The sequence below is a fragment of the Salmo salar genome, chromosome ssa10 (assembly GCF_905237065.1).
Source record: "Salmo salar chromosome ssa10, Ssal_v3.1, whole genome shotgun sequence".
Taxonomy (NCBI): domain Eukaryota; kingdom Metazoa; phylum Chordata; class Actinopteri; order Salmoniformes; family Salmonidae; genus Salmo; species Salmo salar.
Window position 1 is genome coordinate 73,011,654 of NC_059451.1, and position 18,033 is coordinate 73,029,686.

General features: G+C 43.3%; 1 protein-coding gene across 12 annotated transcripts in view; it reads left to right on the forward strand.

Annotated features, from left to right (window-relative positions):
• The window catches only part of myo9ab (myosin IXAb), a 236,284-nt gene that overhangs the window by 107,720 nt on the left and 110,531 nt on the right, over positions 1 to 18,033 (forward strand). For 7 of the 12 annotated variants that reach the window (XM_014123951.2, XM_014123952.2, XM_014123945.2 and 4 more), the window contains exons 3-8: positions 4,480 to 4,574; positions 4,889 to 4,951; positions 10,312 to 10,411; positions 11,688 to 11,741; positions 13,674 to 13,774; positions 14,003 to 14,129. In XM_014123951.2, the coding sequence (XP_013979426.1) occupies positions 4,480 to 4,574; positions 4,889 to 4,951; positions 10,312 to 10,411; positions 11,688 to 11,741; positions 13,674 to 13,774; positions 14,003 to 14,129 (540 nt within the window). Of the gene's footprint in view, positions 1 to 4,479; positions 4,575 to 4,888; positions 4,952 to 10,311; positions 10,412 to 11,370; positions 11,473 to 11,687; positions 11,742 to 13,673; positions 13,775 to 14,002; positions 14,130 to 18,033 lie in introns of those variants that run through there. The other 5 variants (XM_014123946.2, XM_014123956.2, XM_014123949.2 and 2 more) reach the window with 4 other exon arrangements.

An 18,033-nucleotide genomic window follows, 5' to 3' on the forward strand; every position in this document is an offset into this window, starting at 1 on the left:
TTTACCTCAGACCACCCCATACAGCCATGAACTGGGTCAGTCTCACTGCTTTACATTATAGTGAACCAGCTATCTTGGGTACACACTCATCCATGTACTTTGTGCATGTAGCTATGTACTTATGATGGTGTGTGTGTGTGCACGTGCGTGCGTGCGTGTTTGAGAATGTCAGATATCACTAAGGCTCATCTCTACATGCTGCACTGCTGTATAAACTATCCCATATTATTTATAGTATACTGTAAACGACATTAAACACAGGCTATCTTTTCTATGTGGAGGCCTCAGTGTGACCTCCACTCCTTGGTCTTGTTCATTTCTCCTCCCCCTGGTCCCCCTTAAGAGGAGGAGTGCGTGGCTCATCCCAGTCCTTCGAGCTCTTCCTTCAAGGTACGAGATGAGGAGACACTCTACAGTGCTCCCCCCCCCCTCCCAAGGAAGAAAACACTGGCCCTATTCTCATAGAGATTATGAGGGAGAGCGTGAGGGCACACCATGAGGAGATGGAGACGCTTTAAAGGAAGGAGTTGAGGATAAGAATTTAGGAGAGAGGGAATCATATGAAGGTGGGTGAGGAGGGAAAAAAGGAGACAGACCTATCCAGTTCCCATTGGGGTGAAATAAGTTAAACTTCAAGCCAGATGTGAGGATGATTACAGTAGAAGTGTTCTTCTAGCACAGGCTACACACAGGATTACTTTCGCGCTCAAACAGGAAATGCTGATAGGAGAATGCAGCCAAAGCAAACACACACTCGGGCCCAAACTTGCCATCTGGAGAGGGCCTGCACCTGCTACCAAAAGAAGGTGATGTCATTCTCCTGAAAGAAAGCCACATGTGGGTTGAGTTGTTAGTCAGTTACACACTGAAAGATTCTAAAACTATCCTCAAAGGAAGACCGAGGAGTAGGCTATATCCTGTGATTACAGCAGTAAAGTCTAAACAGACCGTCTCTGTCGAAAAAGGTTTTAAATAAGCCTATTGAACTGCACACAGGCAGCAGCACAGTTCAGACTAATCACTTTGAATGTGGAAGGCTTTGATTTGAGGACAAGACTCCCAGTAAAAGTGAATGCGTTTGAGCCAATCAGTTGTGTTGTGACAAGGTTTGGGTGGTATACAGAAGGAAGCCCTATTTGGTAAAAGACCCAAGTCCATATCATGGCAAGAACAGCTCAAATAAGCAAAGAGAAACGACAGTCCGTTATTACTTTAAGACATGAAGGTCAGTCAATCCGGAAAAAGTTTATTCGAGTGCAGTCACAAAAACCATCAAGCGCTATGATGAAACTGGCTCTCATGAGGACTGCCACAGGAAAGGAAGACCCAGAGTTACCTCTGCTGCAGAGGATAAGTATATATGAGATATTATACAATAAATCATCTCAGTAGTTTTACAAACCGGAAGATTTAACCTCAGCCCACTTTTGAAAATCAGTTTTCCTCCTATAGTGTCTGAAATGTGCATGTTTGATATCGGCTACAGAATCACTGATCTACAGTACCAATCATCTTGCAGTACAATAGCTAGCTACACATTATGTGAAGATTAGAGATTCTGTGCCTCCCCTGGCTCAAAATGATACCCTCAAACGTGCTGAAAATCTTGTGTAGGTTGTAGCAACTGTATGAGCAGGCTTTGTAAACTCTACTGCCATGAGTGTTTTCCTGTGAGGTAGAGTGGCAGTAGTGGGTTAGGACTCCCCAGTGAACAAAATTGGTTGAAAGACATTTTCAACGTCTTTTCAACCAAAACGTTTCAGGAGGTCTTTGCCTCAGCTTGAGGGGCGTGAGTCACACCTAATCCCCCACTAGCCCCCCAGCAGTATCAGGATAAACAGTAAACATGGAGGCTAACATGTGGACAGGAAGGTGAGTGGCAGCCAACATGAATCATTTAAGACTTTACATTACGGCTTCATCCAAACAGTATGTATTGTGAATGGGTCGCAAATGGGTTACAGTACATTGGTGGCGTTTGTCAAGCCAGTAGGTCACCTATTAGTATTTTCCCGAGGACAATGAGGAAACTAGGCTAGGAGAAGAGTATTGGGTCCCAGGCTCTGAAAAAATGAGTGGGAACCAACAGCAGCTAGCTAGCTAATGATGCTAACTTGTGTTAGGCCGAACAGGGCATGACCGGGCTGCAGTACATTCACATGAAGGTTCACTAGCTATTAGCCGTAGCCTAGCGCTGAAGGTTCACTAGCATTTGCCATCGTCTAGTGCTGGAGTTACACTAGCATTGGCCGTAGCTTAACGTTGAAGAGGTCCTGACAGGCAAATTAGCGAGTCAGCGTCCGTCCTGCTCTCCCTGTCCCTCTCGACGCTGCTCACTAACACCCCTTACACCAGGGCCACCGCCGTGTGCTGTGCCACCTCAGAGGGTGTGAAATTGTGCTATTTCTGCAGGGGCGGTCATGCTAACAAGCTAACACCAAATGACAGCGTGGAATAGCCCTCAGGGTACTGGCTCCAACTGGACATTATCATTCTGCTATTACTTAGCTAATTTAGGGATGGCTAATAGAGCACTGCTGTTACACACACACACAGGCACACATACACTGTACAGTAGAGGGAGTACAGGCCAGCCCAGTGTGGGATACAGTGAGTTTGTTTTCCTCTTCTGTCCCTCTGCAGTGTCTAGTCCCAGTGGAGGTCACTGCTAAATCACCCTGACGCAGTCCCACTCATTAATCATAGACACACACGCACGAACAGTGTCTTTGGAAAGTATTCAGACCCCCCCCCCCCATATTTTTTCCCCCCGTTAGACTTATTCTAAAATGTATTTAAAAAAGCATTTATCCTCAGCAATCTACACACAATACCCCGTAATGACACACAATACCCCGTTTCTTTTCTCTCTTTTTATTTTAATGTAATTTTTTTTACCTTTTTCTTTCGATTCGCTCCCTCCTGGTGTTTCAGGGGCCAATTCAATAAGAATAACACTGGGTTAGTTGGTTTGTTGTCTCCAGTGCAGGACTACCCAGGGTTCCCGCTCATAAAGTGCAAATCTGGCCTCTTGGAATTTGCCTGCTTAATCACCACCACGCTCATCTACAGCAGTGGAGAGAGGGAGGGCTAGCGGGAGGGAGGGCTAGCGGGAGGGAGGGCTAGCGGGAGGGAGGGCTAGCGGGAGGGAGGAAACGGAGAGTGAGTGAGTGTTTTAGCAGCAGGGGAGACCTACTCCCCTTGATTATCACAGATTGGAGTGTGTGTTTTGTGCGTATGTGTGTGGGTTGGTGTGTGCTGTAGACTGGGGTCACACGCCAGCCGTCCCGCGGATTAATAACTTTGCTCAAGCAAGAGTAAACTTTTTGTATGGAAGAGGTTCGGGAAAGTCAGCGACTATGATGTGAGCAGGCGTGATCACCGACAGATTAGTCTGCGTCACTCTCTTTTTTCCCCTTCTATCGCTCCCTACTGACTGGTTTGAAAAGGCATGACATGCCTGCTTAATGCCCCCTTTAAAAAGGGGAATTGGAAACCTCTCATTTCCATGCTCAAAGGGGCATTTTGAGTGTGAATGCTGTCTCATAAATGGTAACGATATGTCCATATACTCAGTACACATGTAACGTGGAAATACACTTGTAGTAACTGTACACAAGCTCACACACACACACACACACACACACACACACACACACACACACACACACACACACACAGCACCATCCACACTCCCTCCACCACCCCCCACTCACTTCCCACACCAGTTAATAAAGCCTCAGCACAGTATACACTCGTCTCAGATTACCCATAGTGCCGCAGGAGTTTGGTCTCTCTCACCGCCGTCCCGCACTTCCAACTGACTCCACTCGGCCCCGTCTGTCTCCTAATGACCCGTAATGGCAAACTCTTAAGATCCTTAATGGGCAACTGAATCTCCTCTGGCCCTCTAGCACTCCCAATTCCACTCATATAATCAGATTAACTACTCTCTCCTCTCTCTCGTGTGTGTGTGTGTGTGTGTGTGTGTGTGTGTGTGTGTGTGTGTGTGTGTGTGTGTGTGTGTGTGTGTGTGTGTGTGTAATGATCAACTGAACACAGAACAGAGAACTGGACAGTGGTAAAGTTAGCTTAGATAAGAGGCATCACTGTGACATTGACCTGAGGCAACGCCATATCTTTTCATAACCCGATAGGTCACAGTCCTCTCCCCATGTAGCCCACTGCTATTGGCCCACCTGCTGTGATTTACAGATAGCAGAGCCGTACATGATGGGTATTAGGATCTGTGGTGGGTGATGATTGACTCCGTTTGGCTTTAACAGTGAGTGCACTGTACTCCCTGACGTCCGAGACTTTTTGGTTGTTTTTTTTGTCTGTTGGGTGCAGGGAACAGAGGAATGAGTGAAAACCTGAGCTTTTGTATGTGTGCGTGCTTGCATTCGCACGATACACGTTTGTTTCATATGTCCAGGGATCCTAAATAAACCTTAACGTATATCTTCCTCTTCTCCCCAGGCATTTGGGAACGCCAAGACGGCTCACAACAACAACTCCAGCCGCTTTGGCAAGTTCATCCAGGTCAACTACCAGGAGAGTGGTACCGTCCGGGGGTGAGACATCTACCCCTTCTTTATCCAGCCTCGCCTTCCTTCCTCGTTCTCTCTCTTTCTCTTTCTTGCGGTCTCTCTCGTACACTGCCTTTTTCTATTTGCTCTCTCTCTCTCTCTCTCTCTCTCTGGCTCTCTCTCTCTCTCTCTGGCTCTCTCTCTCTCTCTCTCTCTCTCTCTCTCTCTCTCTCTCTCTCTCTCTCTCTCTCTCTCTCTCTCTCTCTCTCTCTCTCTCTCTCTCTCTCTCTCTCATGTCTCTGTTTCAATCTCTGTATGAAGTGAGTCTTGTCTAAAGTCATTCCTGTGCGTTTGTTCAGAGCGTACGTGGAGAAGTACCTTTTAGAGAAGTCACGTCTGGTCTACCAGGAGCACAATGAAAGGTAAGGGGAAAAATATTTACATATTTACATACAGCTTAAATGAAACATACATTTATGAAATAAACACATGCAAGTATATAATATTGCATAACATATACGGTTGTTTATCTAATATTGATTCAGTATCTTAAAGTCAGCTTGACTCGGTGGTAAGTAATCCAATCCAAGTGCATTGGTTGTGTACACAGTTTAGAATACGTTATAGTTGATGCAGAGAAATGCTCGTTACTGGCTCCTAACAGTGCGGTAAAATGTCAAACGAGTACACATATCAAATATCATTAACAAGAAATCAAGAAGAATCCAATTAACAACCCTCCACTATCAGTCATTCAAATGCAATATATGTGTATGTACACCAACGATATATACTAAGACTGTTAGCAGTAGATATATTAGTGAATCCATTACCACGAATCCAGTATATAAATACACTGTGTGTATAAACAGTGTAACAAAAATGCAATGTACAGTAGTAGATATTAGAATGAGCTATTTCGAATACAATATGTATCCACTACCAGTCAAAAGTTTCGACACACCTACTCATTCAAGGGTTTTTCTTTATTTTTACTATTTTCTACATTGTAGAATAATAGTGAAGACATCAAAACTATGAAATAACACATATGGAATAATGTAGTAACCAAAAAAGTGTTTAAACAAATCAAAATATGTTTTAGATTCTTCAAAGTAGCCACCATTTGCCTTGATGACAGCTTTGCACACTCTTGCCATTCTCTCAACCAGCTTCGTGAGAAATGCTCTTCCAACAGTCTTGAAGGAATTCACACATGCTGACCACTTGATGGCTGCTTTTCTTTCACTCTGCAGTCCAACTCATCCCATATCATCTCAATTGGGTTGAGGTCGGGTGATTGTGGAGGCCAGGTCATCTGATGCAGCGCTCCATCACTCTCCTTCTTGGTCAAATAGCCCTTACACAGCCTGGAGGTGTGTTTTGAGTCATTGTGCTGTTGAAATACAAATTATATTCCCACTAAGCGCAAACCAGATGGGATGGCGTATCGCTGCAGAATGCTGTGGTAGCCATGCTGGTTAAGTGTGCCTTGTATTCTAAATAAATCACTGACAGTGTCACCAGCAAAGCACCATCACACCACCTCCTCCATGCTTCATGGTGGGAATCACACATGCGAAGATCATCCGTTCACCTACTCGGCATCTCACAAAGGTACGGCGGTTGGAACAAAAAATCTCAAATTTGGACTCATCAGACCGAAGGACAGATTTCCACCGGGTCTAATGTCCATTGCTTGTGTTTCTTGGCCCAAGCAAGTCTCTTCTTCTTATCGGTGTCCTTTATTAGTGGTTTCTTTGCAGCAATTCGACCATGAAGGCCTGATTCACACAGTCTCCTCTGAACAGTTCATGTTGAGATGTGTCTGTGACTTGAACACTGTATTGTATTTGTTTGGGCTGCAATTTCTGAGGCTGGTGACTCTAATGAACTTATCCTCTGCAGCAGAGGTAACTCTGGGTCTTTCTTTCCTGTGGCGGTCCTCATGTGAGCCAGTTTCATCATAGTGCTTGATGGTTTTTGCGACTGCACTTGAAGAAACTTTCCAGATTGACTGACCTTCATGTCTTAATGAGTCCAAATTTGAGATTTTTGCTCTCTTTGCTTATTTGAGCTGTTCTTGCCATAATATGGACTTAGCCCTATTTGGTAAAAGACCATCTTCTGTATATCAATCCTACCTTGTCACAACACAACTGATTGGCTCAAACACATTAAGAAGGAAAGAAATTCCACCAATTAACTTTTAACAAGGCACACCTGTTAACTGAAATGCGTTCCAGGTGACTACCTCATGAAGCTGCTTGAGAGAATTCCACGAGTGTGCAAAGCTGTCATCAAGGCAAAGGGTAGCTATTTTGAAGAATCTCATATATATATATATATATATATATATATATATATATATATATATATATATATATATATATATATATATATATACACACACACACACAGTGAGGGAAAAAAGTATTTGATCCCCTGCTGATTTTGTACATTTGCCCACTGACAAAGAAATGATCAGTCTATAATTTTAATGGTAGGTTTATTTGAACAGTGAGAGACAGAATAACAACAAAAAAATCCAGAAAAATGCATGTAAAAATTTTTATAAATTGATTTGCATTTTAAGGAGGGAAATAAGTATTTGACCCCCTCTCAATCAGAAAGATTTCTGGCTCCCAGGTGTCTTTTATACAGGTAACGAGCTGAGATTAGGAGCACACTCTTAAAGGGAGTGCTCCTAATCTCAGCTTGTTACCTGTATAAAAGACACCTGTCCACAGAAGCAATCAATCAATCAGATTCCAAACTCTCCACCATGGCCAAGAACAAAGAGCTCTCCAAGGATGTCAGGGACAAGATTGTAGACCTACACAAGGCTGGAATGGGCTACAAGACCATTGCCAAGCAGCTTGGTGAGAAGGTGACAACAGTTGGTGCGATTATTCGCAAATGGAAGAAACACAAAAGAACTGGCAATCTTCCTCGGCCTGGGGCTCCATGCAAGATCTCACCTCGTGGAGTTGCAATGATCATGAGAACGGTGAGGAATCAGCCCAGAACTACACGGGAGGATCTTGTCAATGATCTCAAGGCAGCTGGGACCATAGTCACCAAGAGAACAATTGGTAACACACTACGCCGTGAAGGACTGAAATCTTGCATCGCCCGCAAGGTCCCCCTGCTCAAGAAAGCACATATACATGCCCGTCTGAAGTTTGCCAATGAACATCTGAATGATTCAGAGGACAACTGGGGGAAAGTGTTGTGGTCAGATGAGACCAAAATGGAGTTCTTTGACATCAACTCAACTCGCCGTGTTTGGAGGAGGAGGAATGCTGCCTCTGACCCCAAGAACACCATCCCCACCGTCAAACATGGAGGTGGAAACATTATGCTTTGGGGGTGTTTTTCTACTAAGGGGACAGGACAACTTCACCGCATCAAAGGGATGATGGACGGGGCCATGTACCGTCAAATCTTGGGTGAGAACCTCCTTCCCTCAGCCAGGGCATTGAAAATGGGTTGTGGATGGGTATTCCAGCATGACAATGACCCAAAACACACGGCCAAGGCAACAAAGGAGTGGCTCAAGAAGAAGCACATTAAGGTCCTGGAGTGGCCTAGCCAGTCTCCAAACCTTAATCCCATAGAAATTCTGTGGAGGGAGCTGAAGGTTCGAGTTGCCAAACGTCAGCCTCAAAACCTTAATGACTTGGAGAAGATCTGCAAAGAGGAGTGGGACAAAATCCCTCCTGAGATGTGTGCAAACCTGGTGGCCAACTACAAGAAACATCTGACCTCTGATTGCCAACAAGGGTTTTGCCACCAAGTACTAAGTCATGTTTTGCAGAGGGGTCAAATACTTATTTCCCTCATTAAACTGTAAATCTTTTTATAACATTTTTTACATTTGTTTATTCTGGATATTTTTGTTGTTATTCTGTCTCTCACTGTTCAAATAAACCTACCATTAAAATTATAGACTGATCATTTCTTTGTCAGTGGGCAAACGTACAAAATCAGCAGGGGATCAAATACTTTTTTCCCTCACTATGTATGTATGTTGTGTGTGTGTGTGTGTGTGTGTGTGTGTGTGTGTGTATATATATATATATATATATATACGTATGTATATATGTATGTATGTATATATGTATGTATACGTATGTATATATTGTATGTATATATGTATATATATATGTATATATACACATATATGTATATACGTATATATATATACACACATACATACATATATACATACACACACACACACACACACACACACACAGTATGAACAACGGTATAAAATAAATGGGAAGTATCCAGTGTTTTAATGTCTCTATATACGGTACATGGGACAGCCTGGACAATTAAGGCCTATAGGTCAGGAGCCTATCTCCTGTATCTGTAGTGTGACACAGCTTGATATATATCGAGGCATTGGGTCCCATTATTTAAGTCTTTGGTATGACTCGACCTGGGATCAAATCCCCAACCTTCCTATCTCACTCTAACCACTCAGGCCACTGAGTTGATATTCCGAGTAACTTTCAGTTTTTCTCGCCTCAGTTGTTCTCTGACACTCAATACCTGTAAGCCAACTTAATTTCCTCAAACCACCCAGGATATCTGATGTACATACGAAAATAGACCAGAATAACGGCCTCTCTCATTGCTTGCTCATATTGACTGTTGTATTTTCCCTTCAATTTCCCCCCCCCCCCCCACACAGCCCCCTAAAACCCATCATAATATTCATCATCGTTAAATCACAAAATCCCTAATAGGTTTAAAACAGTGGTTATTTTATCCCCCGAGCCCTGAATTTGGCCCCGCTGGCCACCAAGGTTTCCATTTCACCATGATGACAGCACAGGCGGCCATATTGATGCGGCTCAAACTCAAACCAGACCTCCCAGCCTTCTCCTTTAGACCGGGGGGGATTCTGTAACACCCACGGAGAGAGAGGGAGGGCTGGCCGTCTCACTGTTAACCACAGTGTCCACTCCGATAAGTGTTAGGTTTTAGACCAAGTCTTGAACCTACCGAAGTACAAATTTACAGTTCAATGTCTTGGACACAGGTAGACACACACACACACACTTGGAAAGCTCCCAGTCTTTGTCACGCCTAATCATGGTTTAATACTTTGGCAAAGTACTGTTTCTTTGTTTTCACTGGAAATACAACCTCTCGCTATCTATAATGTGTTGCGCGGATTGAGTCTCTGCAGGGTTTGCCTATTGCTTTCAACGGTCGTAAGAGACCACACTTTTGCTTCGGGAGATATCAGATGAGCTCCATGCGCGTGTCGCACATTTTGAATTCCGATTTTCGGCTCTAGTCATGCGTTGCTGTCAACAGGATAGCTCTGTACTTAAGTGTGTGTACAACACTGTATTGTGTTGACGGCAATGCGTGACATCAAACAAGTCTGACTTAGGCTGGAGTTTATGGAGCAAAATCCACATGTGACAAGTCAATGTGGTCAAGTGTCAGTTAAATCATCCGTCTGGTTCTTCTATCTAACCCATTGGCCCACTCAGGAGAACTCTCTTATTCTATATTGTGTCAGAAAATCTCATGTTAAATATGTCAATCTGGCAACCCTGTTTTTACCTCAATCTGGGTTGTGTTCATTGGGCATCAACCATAAGAAAACAGACTGAAACAGGGGAAAGGACGACATGGACCAGTCCAATAAGAAACGCTTTTCTCTTTTTCCGTTGCAAATAGTTTTAAAACGTGTTCGGTTGTGTGCCGTATTGAACACGACGTTGGCGACCCTGTGTCTCCCTCCTCTCTCCAGGAACTACCATGTGTTCTACTACCTGTTGGCTGGAGCCAGTGAGGAGGAGAGGAAGACCTTCCACCTGCTGAAACCTGAGGAGTACCACTACCTCAACCAGGTGGGCTCTCCCCCCCACACACACACACGGAATCAGGATGTAGTATGGGTGTATTCGTGTGTGTGTGTGTGTATCCTGTGGTCACATGTAATCGCAAGAGAGCTGTTTAGACTGCAGGTGAGGCTAATGGTTGCACGTCTGTTGGATGTTTGTCTCGCGCTTCAGTTCCTAAATGGAGCCCGTCTCAACACCTCTGGCTGCTGATTGCTTTGACCCACATTTCGAATGTGTGTCTGTTCACAGCACCACTACTGTGTGTGTGTGTGTGTGTGTGTGTGTGTGTGTGTGCGTGGTGCTCACGCGTGTGTGCACACATCTGCCTACTTTGGCAACAGATGCATATACAGATTCACAGGACACTGGTGAAAATCTGAATCCTTTGTTCCTTGGTTATTTTTTGGCATCCCAAAAAAGTAACCGTTTTTTTTTTTTTCTCCCCCTCCTCTTCCCCCAAAACACCCCTAATCCCCACGACAACAAACCCAGCTCCACACCGTCTGTTACTATGCACCGCTGTTTCCATGGCGACAGCACGAGTGGAGAGTTAATCTGGATTCCTGGCGCGTGCAGCAGAGCTGGCAGTGTCGTGTGTTTGTGTGTGTGCGTGTGACGATTGGCATGTGTGTTCATGGTGTGTAAAGCAGTCTGTGTTTTTGTATCTCTCTGTCGCTCTTTCCGTCTTTCTCTCTCTCTGTATGACCGTGACCGTATACGTGTCTGTGAAACACGTGCACGATACAAAGGACATTCTCCGAACAGATTGCTGTTGTCTTTTCTCCTTTTTTTTGTGAAGAATATAAGCCGTCATGTGCAATGCATGGCAGCATTTGCTTGTGTCTGTCTGTCTATGTAGCCCATCCCCAGTGAACCCTCCTAACCCTATCTGGGAGCAGGGTGTGAATTCCTCCCACAGCTGAGCAGTTCTGTTACTCTTACTTCCTTCCTGTGTCCATGTGTCTCCACAAAGAGAGGGAGGGAGAGTCTGGAGTGTGTCACCCTCTGTTCTCTCGCTCACTCGAAACATTCTTGGAAAGACAGATCTTTCTCCGCAATTCAAACCAGTTGAGTCATTCATTTTTCAGATCAGGTCATTGCTAAATGGATTTAATTATCGCAGCTTTGAGGATTTGTGGTCTCTGTGTGTGTGTGTTTAGAACAGTTTAGTGAATCTTCCCCCGTGTATTAACAGTATGCGTCATCTATTAGTCAGTCGAGTGAGTGTGTTTTGAGTGTGTGTATACATACCTCTCTCTAACCACCTCTACCTTACTTCCAGATGACAAAGAAATCCCACAGACTCCACTGGGAAAATTACTATGAGAGCGAGCTGGTCAGTATGTGTGTGTGTGTGTGTGTTTAGTTGTGCATACCTTTTTTGCGTGCGCGTGTGTCTGTGTACATGTGGGGTCGATTTGGTGCTGGGTTGGGCCTCGGCTCTTGTCACGTCTTCACACACGTGAGAACACACTCCTGTTTGTTTTTGGAGTGTGTGTGTTGATATCTTTCAGTGTGTTGTTGTCTCCCTGCCGTTGTCTGCACAGCCTTCACTTATAGTGGTCTATGTAGTGGTCATTGTGATGTCCTGTATCTGGGATACTGCTTCAAATCCAACCCCCCCCGTCTGAGTGTCTGTTTACATGGCATGTCTCAGGGGTGAGTCTATGACCTCCCTGCCCTTTCGTCTGCAATCCCTGACCCTTGAGCCAGAGGAGATGATGTCAGAGTCCGTCTGTCGCGCTGTGCCTCCCAACGCTTCCTGACTGCTTGGCTGTTCTCTTTCCCTCTCTTTTCTACTCTCTCACTCACACGCTCTGAAACATAAACAATCACAAGGAGCGTCTGACACAAGATCACAATGACCAAACATGTTTGCCGTTTTTTTATTTATTTGGGATGTGGTATGTTTCTGGCTTGGTGGCTGTGGGTGTATTTCCGTGTCTTTTTTTGGGTTCACTTTGGTCGAATTGCTTGGGTGTGAGAAGCATGCTGTCGTAGTACACATTTTGAATGATGAGCACTTTCTCACACAACACCGGTGGCCTGTCAAAAGGCATTTACCGCTAAAGTCTGTGATTAGGACAAGGGGCCAATCCTAACTTGAAATAGTTCTCGCACTGATATCAATGTGTGATTTTAAAAGAATCTTTTGAGACACATGCACAGACAGTATCTCAAGTCAGAATTCGGCCCCAAGTGGGAACATCGCTAAAAGCTATATGCCATATGTATCCACTTTTATCACAAAAATGTTCACCATGTACATTTAGGGTTAACTTGATGACACGGCGTGGTAAGTAAACAGTAGCATATGCGCTGAATAAAATACCTTTCTCTGTTTGAGAAGGTAAAAAGAACAAGAAGGGAGCTTTCTTCAGTCATTCCCTCAGTGACCTGAACCGATTTTGTTTTGATTAGACAAGTATCAGAGTTAAGGGTTTGGTGTCGGCCCAGAGATTCCAAGTTGGAACTGGCTGACAATGATCTCTCTTTGTTTTCTCAACTTCCTTTGACATATCGCATTGCGCCGTTTGGCATTTGAAAAAAAACGAACAACGAACCCAGCAATTTGGACATTCTCTTCTTTACCCAAGCGCTTGTGAAGCCTCAAATCTCATGTTGGAGAAAGTGCACATTTTCACCTCAGAAATGGCTCATTACCCACTGTACCCTGGAAACTGTAAAGAAATCCAAACAGTAGGGAAGAATGTTAAGTGGTTTTAGAAGCTGATCCCGTTTCGTGTGTTTGCTCTCTGCACCATCATTAGAACTGAGAGGAAGGCCGCTCTCCATTAGCCCTGCCAGTGGCCACCAGGCTCCGAGCACGGAAGGACAACCTTGTGTGTGTTTTGGCTTGACCACCTCCCTTAGAACAACAACCAAACACTCTTATGCCATAAGGCTGTTGTATAAAGCAGGCTTATTCAGTTCCTGGCCTGGAGGGACAAAATAGTTCAGTTAAAAATATATATATATTTTTTTAAATGATTGATTCATGATTATCAATCAACCCTGATTAGAAGGAGAGAATGAAAACCAAAGCTCCAGGACCGAAATTGACTATCCCTGATTTTTTTTTCGAGAGAGAGATTCAGTAAATCAGATAAGATGTGAACTAGAAAAAGATATGGTAAGGTGGTTGAGTCAAAAGTAGTGTTAGAGTTTGTAAGACATGCCTAATAGGTAGTGTGTGTGGTATTCTACGGTACAGGTGTATATTGTATGGTCAAGTGTTGTCTGTTGATAGCGATACTCGTTACTTCAGCAGGACTGCTTCACTGTGGAAGGGGAGGACCTGAAGCACGACTTTGAGCGGCTGCAGTTGGCTATGGAGATGGTGGGGTTCCTCCCTGCCACACGCAAACAGTAAGTACACTAAACACACACACACACACACACACACACACACACACACGCCCCACACACACACACACACACACACACACACACACACACACACGCCCCACATGTCTGTCTCTTTCTCCCTTTCTCTCTCCATCTTTTCCACACAATCATTTCTAATGCAGTTGTCTAGGTTTATCCTCACCTTAACTCGTATTTGACTCCCTCCCTCTCTCCCTTCCTGTCTGGTAGGATCTTCTCCCTGCTGTCTGCTATCCTCCACCTGGGCAACATCCGCTACAGGAAGAAGTCCTATAGGGACGACTCCATAGACATCTGTAACCCGGAGGTGCTGCCCACTGTCTCGGAGCTGCTCGAGGTATACCTCCTTGTCTATTAGTCATTCATTCACTCGTTTTCGTGACCCGTCGATTCTGATATCTGTGGTGTTTTATGATGTCCCTTGTTTTTTTTCTCCTTCACATTTCACCCATCGAGGTAATGGGAGTGCCTTCTGTTGTGTTGACAGGCAAGGTTGACAGCTACTTCAGATCCCTAAAACTGAACAATTCTACGCTACAGCAGTTATTAGTATAAGGACTGTTCGCAGGTCGGCTATGGTATGGTTGAGCTGCAATATTATGACCTACAGTTGAAGTTGGAAGTTTACATACACTTAGGTTGGAGTTATTAAAACTCGTTTTTTAACCACTCCACACATTTCTTGTTTACAAACTATAGTTTTGGCAAGTCGGTTAGGACATCTACTTTGTGCATGACACAAGTAATTTTTCCAATAGTTGTTTACAGACAGATTATTTCACTTATAATTCACAGTATCACAATTCCAGTGGGTCAGAAGTTTACATACACTAAGTTGACTGTGCCTTTAAACAGCTTGGAAAATTCCAGAAAATGATGTCATGGCTTTAGAAGCTTCTGATAGGCTAATTGACATCATTTGAGTCTGGATGTGTACCTGTGGATGTATTTCAAGGCCTACCTTCAAACTCATTGCCTCTCTGCTTGACATCATAGGAAAATCAAAAGAAACGTACATCTGTACAAACAATAGTACGCAAGTATAAACACCATGGGACCAAGCAGCCGTCATACTGCTCAGGACGGAGACGCGTTCTGTCTCCTAGAGATGAACGTATTTTGGCGCGAAAAGTGCAAATCAATCCCAGAACAGCAGCAAAGGACCTTGTGAAGATGCTGGTGGAAACAGGTACAAAAGTATCTATATCCACAGTAAAACGAGTCCTATATCGACATAACCTGAAAGGCCGCTCAGCAAGGAAGAAGCCACTGCTCCAAAACCGCCATAAAAAAGCCAAACTACGGTTTGCAACTGCACATGGGGACAACGATCGTACTTTTTGGAGAAATATCCTCTGGTCTTATGAAACAAAAATAGAACTGTTTGGCCATAATGACCATCGTTATGTTTGGAGGAAAAAGAGGGAAGCTTGCGGAGGAAAAAGAGGGAAGCTTGCAAGCCGAAGAACACCATCCCAACCGTGAAGCACGAGGGTGGCAGCATCATGTTGTGGGGTGCTTTGCTGCAGAAGGGACTGGTGCACTTCACAAAATAGATGGCATCATGAGGCAGGAAAATTATGTGGATATATTGAAGCAACATCTCAAGACATCAGTCAGGAAGTTAAAGCTTGGTCGCAAATGGGTCTTCCAAATGGACAATGACCCCCAAGCATACTTCCAAAGTTGTGGCAAAATGGCTTAAAGACAACTAAGTCAAGGTATTGGAGTGGCCATCACAAAGCCCTGACCTCAATCCCATAGAAAATGTGTGGGCCCAACTGAAAAAGCGTGTGCGAGCAGGGAGGCCTACAAACCTGACTCAGTTACACCAGCTCTGTCAGGAGGAATGGGCCAAAATGCACCCAATTTATTGTGGGAAGTTTGTGGAAGGCTACCCGAAACGTTTGACCCAAGTTAACCTCTTGGGGCTAGGTGGGACGCTAGCGTGCCACCTGTGGTGCACTCCATCAACAGCAGGTGCATTTCAAGAGCGGCAAATTTGAATCCAAATAAATGTCAAAATTCAAATTTTTCAAAAATACAACTATGTTACACCATTTGAAAGATAAACATCTCCTTAATCTAACCACGTTTTACGATTTCAAAAAGGTTTTACGGCGAAAGCATAAATTTAGAGTATGTTAGGACAGTACATTTACAAGAGTTGTGTGTAATGTTTTGTCAAGTCAAAGACAGGGTCACCAAAACCATAAAACCAGCTAAAATGATACACTAACCTTTTACAATCTCCATCAGATGACACTCCTAGGACATTATGTTAGACAATGCATGCATTTTTAGTTCTATCAAGTTCATATTTATATACAAAAACAGCGTTTTACTATGGCATTGATGTTGAGGAAATCGTTTCCTCCAATAACCGGCAGTCAAGTCAGCGTCACAAATTAAATAATTAAAATTAGAAAACATTGGTAAAATATTATATTGTCATTTAAAGAATTATAGATTTACATCTTTTGAACGCAATCAACTTGCCAGATTTAAAAATAACCTTACTGGGAAATCACACTTTGCAATAATCTGAGCACTGTGCCCAGAAAAATACGCGTTGCGATACAGACTAGACGTCATGTTGGGGAGATCTAAAATCGAAAATACTATGTAAATAATCCATTACCTTTGATTCTCTTCATCAGATGTCACTTCCAGGTATCACAGGTCCATAACGAATGTAGTTTTGTTCAAAAAAGCTCATCATTTATGTCCAAAAATCTCCGTCTCGTTAGCACATGATGTAAGCCAGCCGGACTTCGTCATGAACGAGGGGAAAAAATATATTTCCGTTCGTTCAAACATGTCAAACGTTGTATAGCATAAATCATTAGGGCCTTTTTAACCAGAACATGAATAATATTCAAGGTGGACGAATGCATAGCCTTTTATAACGTATTGGAACGAGGGTACCCAACATGAAGTAGCGCCAGGTGTCTAATGGGACATCACCGTTCCATGGCTCTTGTTCGGTCAGATCTCCCTCCAGAAGACTCAAAACACTTTGTAAAGGCTGGTGACATCTAGTGGAAGCAATAGGAAGTGCCAAAATATTCCTAAACCCCTGTGTTTTTCAATGGGATAGGTTTAAAATCAATACAACACATCAGGTATCCACTTCCTGTCAGAAAATGTCTCAGGGTTTTGCCTGCCAAATGAGTTCTGTTATACTCACAGACACCATTCAAACAGTTTTGGAAACTTTAGAGTGTTTTCTATCCATATATAATAAGTATATGCATATTCTAGTTACTGGGTAGGATTAGTAACCAGATTAAATCGGGTACATTTTTTTTATCCAGACGTGCAAATGCTGCCCCCTAGACCCAACAGGTTAAACAATTTAAAGTCAATGCTACCAAATTCTCATTGAGTGTATGTAAACTTCTGACCCACTGGGAATGTGATGAAATATATAATTCTGTCAACTATTATTCTGACATTTCACATTCTTAAAATAAAGTGGTGACCTAAGACAGGGAATTTTTACTAGGATTAAATGACAGGAATTGTGAAAAACTGAGTTTAAATGTATTTGGCTAAAGTGTATGTTAAACTTCTGACTTCAACTGTATCAATAGAGGCTTGGAACTCTCATTTGATTTACCCATGACTGAGGTGAGAGGATGTTCATTCTTTTTTTCTCCAAAATATGTGTTACATTTTTTCAGCTCAGGTTTACAGACAGACACTGAGAGATTTGAATACTGTACATATGGATATTGGTTCTTGACATGTTAAACTGTTTGGCCTGTACACAAGCAATGTAAAAGAAACATTACACATTCATTTGTATCGTAGAACGCATGAGCTGCAGTTGGCACGTTGATTCCTGTGTATTTTAATGGCTGTAAGGAATACAAATGGATTTGGTTTACAGTCGCAGTATGTGACGCAGAGTAGCAACAACAGGACTTTATTACTAACTCACTGTATCACCTCGTGTCCAGTTTGGAGATGGGGTAAAAATGTATTCCAAGATGATTTGGGTTTGCATCCAGCGTATCATTTGATAGTTTATCATTTTGCGAGGCGTTTTTGGCTTTATTGATGGAGTCGTCCCACTGGACACAGACCTCAGTTTAACATCTTGTTTTGATTTGCATTTGTTCGAGTTGTCAACGAACGTAAATTCAGCGTGAAATCAACAACAAATGTCACCATGTCATTGAATTTAGGTGAAAGGTTTGAAGAAAATACTAATCCCTTACTTTGATTATTTGCAA